The following is an 8,118-nucleotide window of genomic DNA, read 5'->3' as shown; positions in this document are numbered from 1 at the left end:
GATGCAATTTTCTCTCTATTAGCTTGATGGCTTTTTCTTGTGATAAATATCCTCCGTGCATTTACTTATAATTACACATCACCGGCATGTTATGTCATATCCATCACCGTTATTTTAAAATGCTACGTTGCTCACGCTACAAAACTCTTTTGCGAATACAATCTCCGCGCTTCCAGAATTTTCTATCAGGCTAATAACGGGCAGCCCGGGGTCCTGAAACAGCCATTTGAACTTGTTTACCTTCTGAACGGAGGAGTGAAAATCAGTGACAAGATGCTAAAAATAATAAAGCGTGTCGGACCCAAATACGTCTCCATTGCCAGAACGTGGCAAGTTCGTCTTTTAATCAATAAACAAGCAGAGCACGATGTTTTCAAAAGCCAATCGGCTCATCAGACGTTCAGCAAGCGTTATAATTCTAGAATAGCATGCTATTAATTAGTAATTACATTTTGGACGTTGTTTCTTTTCTTGCATTTCAGGGTTCCCACGCTGATCGGATGGGGTACGGTCGGTGGCCTGGCTGTTGTCTATTTTACAGACTGATTTTGAGTTTCCTACATTAGAGGCAAATTCAAGAAGGACGACTAGTTGCCCAACTCCTTATGGGAGTCGGTGCACTTTACAGGGAACAAATACAGCTGATGCTTTGACTAGCCAGTAGGCGGCGCTGGTGACGCGACATTCATCTAAGACCGAAGAGCATCGTCTGTCACTTTAAGACCGTTTAATACACTGAATATTAATCAGACTAGCATGTCTTGCTAACAAGTTTTCGCCCGTGCAGTAAAGTGGCTCTGTTATATATGCCTGCCACGGCACGGAGTTTGAGTTAGCACAGTGAGCACATTGCCATTACTTTTGTGAATAAATTGTGGCGTTTCTCTATGCATGCGTCATAACATTTTTATTGTATTTTAATTAACGCGGCGGTCTGTACGTGCATCCCTTGTACTTGCATGTAATTTCGCAAGCTTTATCAGATTGATGGAAATCCTCGCCTCTCTTTCTTACCCATACAAAATGTTACCATGGTAACCATGGTTTCCGCCAAAAAGCGCCTCTCTCTCTCTCTCTCACACACACACACACACACACACACACACACAAAGACATTCCCCCAGAAATCCTCAAAAGAAAAAGCCCGTGCACATGTATCCAGTGCAATCCCACGGGATTTTCGTATGGGATTTCCTGCAGGACTTTTAAAATCCCACAAGACCCGCGCAGGAAACCTACTGTACAACTTCTTAAAGAAGAACCTAGAGGACAAGTAGTGAACTGTATTTAAAACAACTAAAAAAAAAAGTAGCAACAAGACGATACAATCCTGAAAATGTACAGTAATTGAATCGGTAGCTGTTGTTGACGTGGTATTTCTGTACGCAACAAACAACGCGGCCCTTTAAAGTATAATTAAAATAACCTGTATAGTATATTTTTAAATATTGGATTAAATAACGCGCCATTTCTTTGCAGCACGAAACAAAATAGCGCATTGTATTGTCATCATGTGGTTTATGGTTACCCGACTACCGCGGGGCTTTGTCTCGTTAAGTCAACCCTAATCGGGCATAATGTCTTTCATTTGTCTCATTGAAGGGGGAGGGGAGTGAAAGTATAGAGGAAGAGAGGGGGATTTAACATTCACAAAAAAGGCGACACCAACAGAGAATGCGCGATGGAGAAAAACGAGTAAGTATAGCCGATTTAATACCGCGAGCGTCGTGAAAAGCGAGCCCGCGTCTGCGTTTGTGATCGCGCTGTGTTTACGAGCCGAGCGATCGCTTTTTGTTAATTTGAGTCGACTAGTCTCCGCTCCGCCGGGGCTACTAGTTTGCGCAGCGCTTTCAACCGGCGACGGTCTTAAAGAAAGAAAACGCGTATGACAAACTAATTAACGTAATAGAGAAACGCGGCGGCCTGTTCGGCTGCGACGCGTTTTGGAAGCGTGTTTCGCCCTGACGTGGGGGGGGGGGGGAAGCTAAAGGTTTTGTCGTACAAACCGTTTATTTAACCTCGTTTTAACGTCGCGCTGGACCAGGTGCAGCATCTGTCTGCGTGCCGCGATTGTCACGTTAGCGCGCGACGTTCGCGAGACACGTAGTTTTTTTTCCACGTTTTTTTTTTTTTTTTTTTTTTACTTTCGTTCGGTTTCTCGACGCAAAGATTTGCGCCCGTGCCTCCGTGTTTTACTGGCGATGCGTTTGTTTACATTCGCGGTCGACCGGGGTCACGCGAAACGCGACGCCGTGGTTGACGCGACAAAGAGATGCCGGAATTGCAGCAACGACAATACGCGTGCGTTTATTAGAGCGCGAGCGCCGCCGCAGAGTTATGGCATTTGTGTGATGCTTGAGGTGTGTAGCGTAGCCTATTTTCCAAGCGGATGGATCTTACATTGAGCAGAAGTGCCCCGAGTGATGAGGCCACGGCACGGCGGAACGTTTTGCGAAGTGACAAAGCAACGTGATTTGAAATGGACGCAGTGCTGCTACGTGTAGGTCTATTGTAGTTATTAATGAGTAAAAAACGCTGGATAATGAGCGTGCACAAGCAGATACGGACTGTCTCCTGGAGTGAAAAGTGGGAGCGCTGTAGGGAAAGCCATGCGTGTTATGTTAGGTGCTGAGTACAGAGGGGGGATTGTCATGTAAAAGTAGGCCCAGCTGTGGAGAGGATTTTGTGTGCTTTATTTCAGAAGGGGTGGGGGTGCGTGTCAACCGAGTATGTGAATCGAATCCAAATTGAATTGGCTCATTTTTTCCAATTTGGTTTAAACGGTTGAGAATTACAAAAGGTTGTTTTAGTGTGTTGTTAGAGACTTGGAGTCAAAGTGCGCTGAATGTCAGCTGAAGAGAGAGAGAGAGAGAGTTCAAGTGCACTAAATGTATGTAAATTCATACATATACAGAAAACACATTTATCTGCAGCGGTAACCATAGCAACAGTTGCTTTTTTTTTTGTTCTTTGAAAGATGATTGGAGAAAGGAGTCGGGCATCCCTGTTGGCGAGAGAGATTCGTTTGGAGAAATAGTGACTCTTGAAAGAAGTTTTATCGTTCAGTTCATTTGAGAAACTTCACGCTTGTTTGCGCTGTCGCTCGGGGACAAAACAACTTTTTTATTTTGCCTGATTCATTTTCAAACCGGTTTGAGGTAATTAGCACTGTTTATGATCCTCCAACCTAACAGAGCTGTTTCTACAGAACCATTCAAAAGAACCGATTGAAATGATTCATTGGGGATCTCTGTTCGGTTGGTTAATTTAACATATCGTCTCAAAAATCTTCTAGTAATGCACTTGTTTAAAATTCACAGTTTTTATGCAAAACGGCTACTTTTTACACCATTTACGACACGTTTAGAACCAAAAACGATTTGTTTGCATCTATGTGCATTATCAACATGCCTCATGAACCTATTTTCCGAGGATTCCCAGTCAACAACATGTCATAAATAGACGTGACTGTTCTTTTTTTAGCAGAGGTGAGGAAGAAGAGGAAGAACAGAGGCGAGAGAGGGGGGAGGCAGGTCGTTTGTATAGTCTGTGGTATCGTATTACTTAATCAATTTAAAAAAAAACCATCTATGTTACATGTTTGCACGCCTCGACAAGCTTGAAGAGCCATCGACTAAAACCAAAAAAAAGTTTGTCCGGAGTTGTGCATGAACTTGAAACAAGCACGTGAACTTTCATGGTATCATCATGCAGAGTATTCAGTGAACTCATCTCCGCATCACACCCCCGTGTCAGCTAACTTTTTTAACAGAGGATTGCGATTTAAAGGACTTTGGGTTTTGTTACAGAAGCAGAAGCGCGACTGCTTAGTGCAGAGCGCCAGCTGAGATCTAGACAAACGGTGTTGCTGCTGTCTCAAAGCATGCGAAACAAATGTAAACACTTGGCAGAGGAGATTGACAAGAGCAGCTTACAAGAGTTTATTAGGGTCGTCTAGTGCAAGTGTTTGAAAACCCAAGACCTTCGTGTGAGTAAAAGTGAGAATAGATCAAGATTTCTTTTTTTTGTGTGTGTTTGGCGCACGTACTGCTCTTAGCTCAAACATGCAAAACTCCAATTCAAATGATTAAGCTTTATTTTATATTAAATGAAGAAAAACAAAGAGGTATTGGCATTCATACCAATTCATGCGTGTTTTAAGCATCAAAATCCCATTTTGAATGGGATTTTAATGCTGTCATAAATGTCAGTGTTTAAGAGGCAGTCCTCAAAATATTCACGGTCTAATAACATTGTCATTTCGTCATCACAGTGCTTGGGCTTGATCCAACTTCTTTCCTAGTTAGCCACTGCATGTCATTGTTTGCGTATATTGTGTGTTTAATATCCGTACGCAGCTGCCGTCACCATAACCCATTCTCTTTCCAAACGGGCATTCGTACGGGATTATCAAATCTCTGAGATGTGTCCTATTTTGCTCCCTCGCCAGCCCCACTGGGAAGAAGTTCCGGAGCAAGCCTCAATTGGCCCGTTACCTTGGCAACTCCATGGATCTAAGCTCCTTTGATTTCCGCACAGGCAAGATGCTCATGAGCAAACTGAACAAGACCAGACAGAGACCCCGATATGACAACAATAGCCAGACTAAGGTGAGAGGACAGCAGGGGTTGGAAAAAATTGTCATTTTGAGAAATTATATGCAAACAAATATTGTCACATTCAGAGAAGCGTAGTCATTATCCGAGGTTTATGACTGCAGAGGGATTCGTTAGAAACGCACGGCATTTGTAACAGTTTAAAGGAATGGTTCATCCAAAAATTTTACTTTCAGGCCATCTGAGATGAGTTTCGATTAGTATTGCTCGCCAGTGGATGCTCTGTAGTGAATGGGCGCCGTTAGAATGAGAGTCCAGCTAAAATGCTTTCTCCATTGAAAAAGTCAAATCATCTGAATTCGGAGAAAAATATGCACTGTTTATAAAACAGTTCTAATCAAATAAAAGAGTTTAATATCAAGTATGGACTCAATTTGAAATAAAAATGACTTGTTGTTTTTCAAAAACACGCAGCGTTTTCAGCTCACGAGATGTTGACCTCTCATTTTGACGGCACCCATTCAAAGTGCAGCAGGTCCGTTTGGTGAGAAAGTGATGTAATGTCAAACGCTAAAAATGTGGCTCGTCTACATCTGGGATAGCTTTAGGGTGAGCATGTGACAAGCGCATTAAAGTTTTTGGGTTGAATTATTTCTTTACGCCTATTTCAGGCCGGTTTCGCTGGTCAAGCTGGTCTAACTGCAACGATATCCAGTAAAAGACCAGCGATTCACGCTAAAAAAAAACAGTTAGGAAAGCGTGTTACATCTTTAACAGGGCAAACCTGACCTGAACACGTCCCTCCCAGTTCGACAGACGGCCTCCATCTTCAAACAACCTGTCACAAAAGTCACCAACCACCCCAGCAATAAGGTTAAAACAGACCCACAGAAGGCCATTGACCAGCCCAGACAGGTAACGCTCTCCCAAATCTAGGTTTTTATTTAGCATTAAACAGCATTGCTAACATGCTTTTCATCTGCAGCTTTTTTGGGAGAAGAAGTTGAGTGGCCTCAATGCCTTTGACATAGCAGAGGAGTTGGTGAAAACAATGGAGCTCCCCAAAGGCTTGCAAGGTACGTCTGGGCGAGATGAAGAAATTAATCGAAGCGTGTTTATTTTAATCGGGAATAAATGAAAGTCGGTATTCAAAGAAGCCAGAGTACATAAACAACAGCAGACAAGATCCAAACAGATGGATATTTTTAAGCAGGAGTTAGTTCACTAAATTGAAACAGGTGGACTCGCTCAAAGCAACTGTTGGCCATTTCAAAATAAAAGACACTGGGGTAATGTCAAAATAAAAGCGCTACATACACTCACACACAAAAACTTCACAAAGAGTTTAAAGAGTTTACTCCACCTCAGAAATCACATTTTGTCATTAATCACTTACCATCATGTCCTTCCAAACCCATAAAAGCTTCATTGAACACAATTTAATATATTTTGGATAAAAACCAGAAGGCTTGTGACTGTCCCATTGTCCCATACTGACATTTTCTTGTTTAAAAATGTTTTTTTGATATACATTTTTTAGGAATTAAGTATAAAAGAATTTGAATAGATTTGGGGGTCAGTAAGTTTTTTTTGATGTTTTGGAAATAATTTAATCAAAACTACAGTAAAATCAGCAATATTTTGAAATATTATCACCATTTAAAATGACTGTTTTCCTTTTGAACAACTGAGTCATTCCCAGCAGCTGTAACTGCCGTCTTCAGTGTCACGTGATCTTTCAGAAATCATTTTAATGCGCTAATTTGCAGCTCACGATGATCTTCTCATTATTCGAATATTTCTCATTATCAGTATTAAAAACCGCTCAGATTTTTTTAGGATTCTTTAATCAATAGAAAGACTAGGGAATCTTTTGTAACCTCATGAATATATCTTTACTGTCGCTCTTCAATTTAAGGTGTCCTTGCTGAATTTATTTCTTGAATGAAGCATCATAATACGATATCTAAAAAAGATTAAAAGAATGAAATGAATGAATTTGATATTTGACATCACTGAAGGAGTGGGCCCTGGCTGCACGGATAAGACCCTGTTGTCAGCCATTGCCAGCGCTCTTCACACCAGCGCGGCTCCCATCACGGGTCAGCTGTCGGCCGCTGTGGAGAAGAACCCCGGCGTGTGGCTCAACACGGCTCAGCCGCTCTGCAAGGCCTTCATCGTCACAGACGAGGATATCAGGTACCCCAGCCCTCTGAATGACGCGCTGCATTCTGGGGGAAGTCCGTGTACAATGACGCGGTTGAATTTTACGCTCGCAGAAAGCAAGAGGAGCTTGTGTACAGCGTGAGAAAGCGACTGGAGGAGGCTTTGATGGCCGACATGTTGGCTCACGTGGAGGAAACGACCAGCGAGAGCGACGCACTCAAACAGGAGGGGAACTGCAATGATGAGAAACAAGAAGTATAGCAAAGGCAAGCAAAAAATATTTGAACGGTTATTCTGTCGTCGTTTGCTAAAGGAAATAGTCACCAAAATGCCTCTCTTTTTTTGTTTTTCCACAGGGCATTCAAATGCGTCTGAATTACCTGCACATGAGTTTCCCAGCACAACCAGACGCTCGTTGATCAACGCACCACGTTACCGCCATCTCCCAGCTTCGCTCAATATCCATCCATTTACACCCCTCAGTTGGGATCTCCCTGAGACTGTTTTCTGCTCAGATTTTCCGTTTTATCATCATCGATTTGTTTTTTTGGTTTTTTTAATTTTTCAAACATTTTTCTAAAAGAACAAAATGTTAGAAAAGTTCAGCAGTTGAACTGCCTTCTGCATTAAATGTTATTATTGAGAGGCGGTGTTTGGATTTGAGACGGAGATGTCAGTCAAGTCGAAAATACGGTCCTCTGGTTCTAGTGGGTGCTATACCGTCACAGCCGACCTAAACCGATGAGCTGATTATTCTGTGACTAAAAACTAAAAAGTAAAGCTCTGTCAAAAAGAGAAAGGCTCGTGTTTGTGCAAAAATACTGACCTTCTCCCTCTTCTTCTTGTTTTCCCAATATTTTACTTAATCAAACAAAGGTGCAAATCAGTATTATGCCGTTTAAATTCAGTTATTCTCAATGCCAAACGTTTCACCGGGAAGGCATTGATAAACATATTAACAGTTACAAAGTGTGCAGGTATGGCTTTGACTTCAAATGTTGTTTTCAGCTCATCTGGTGCTTGTTAAAACTGCCTGTTTGTTTCTTTATAAGCTATTCACTCATACTTGACACTGAATTACATTTCCACAGTCTGAACCTGAAATTCAAATGTGAATGGTGATTCATAAAATGTGACGTGTGATTCATATAAACTGATGTGTGAACATCATCCTGTGATAAGCGACTTAATTAAACGTGTTACGGGGCGAAAACTATGTTTTTTAAAAATGTTTCGTTCGCAGCCCACAGCAGCACGCATTTCTCAAAATAAAATGTTCTTGTGTCGAATGTCGAGGCTGGTTCTTTCTTCGGCGATCCTGCAGATGCTGTAGTTGACTGAACGCGTGTGTTTATTTATTTATGTTTCGTTAGCTCTTGCATTAATGCTCCATCCA

At 41.9% G+C, this 8,118-nt stretch overlaps 2 protein-coding genes across 8 annotated transcripts in view; both read left to right on the top strand.

Annotated features, from left to right (window-relative positions):
• LOC122327734 (CUGBP Elav-like family member 5) overlaps positions 1-8,118 on the top strand; it is a 1,183,696-nt gene that overhangs the window by 866,338 nt on the left and 309,240 nt on the right. The gene's annotated exons all lie outside the window — the stretch shown is intronic.
• mbd3b (methyl-CpG binding domain protein 3b) lies at positions 1,207-8,011 on the top strand. Of its 5 annotated transcripts, none has more exons than XM_043223322.1 (8): positions 1,207-1,695; positions 3,487-3,552; positions 4,451-4,610; positions 5,334-5,471; positions 5,542-5,632; positions 6,578-6,755; positions 6,836-6,988; positions 7,079-8,011. In XM_043223322.1, exons 1-7 carry the CDS (start codon positions 1,682-1,684, stop codon positions 6,981-6,983), a joined length of 795 nt encoding a protein of 264 aa, XP_043079257.1. In that variant the 5' UTR covers positions 1,207-1,681; the 3' UTR covers positions 6,984-6,988; positions 7,079-8,011. The 5 variants fall into 5 exon arrangements, with proteins under 5 accessions (XP_043079257.1, XP_043079256.1, XP_043079259.1 ...); XM_043223321.1 differs by having other exon boundaries at positions 1,209-1,695; positions 3,484-3,552; XM_043223320.1 differs by lacking the exon at positions 1,207-1,695 and adding an exon at positions 1,731-2,500 and having other exon boundaries at positions 3,484-3,552.

The sequence above is a fragment of the Puntigrus tetrazona genome, chromosome 22 (assembly GCF_018831695.1).
Source record: "Puntigrus tetrazona isolate hp1 chromosome 22, ASM1883169v1, whole genome shotgun sequence".
Lineage (NCBI taxonomy): Eukaryota > Metazoa > Chordata > Actinopteri > Cypriniformes > Cyprinidae > Puntigrus > Puntigrus tetrazona.
This window is presented reverse-complemented; position numbering and strand designations above follow the sequence as displayed.

Coding starts and splice junctions, on each gene's coding strand:
- mbd3b (XM_043223320.1), top strand. CDS start 2,424: ATGAGGCCACGGCACGGCGGAACGTTTTGCGAAGTGACAAAGCAACGT. Junction 4,611..5,333: donor ACAACAATAGCCAGACTAAG/GTGAGAGGACAG, acceptor CATCTTTAACAG/GGCAAACCTGACCTGAACAC. Junction 5,472..5,541: donor CCATTGACCAGCCCAGACAG/GTAACGCTCTCC, acceptor TTTCATCTGCAG/CTTTTTTGGGAGAAGAAGTT.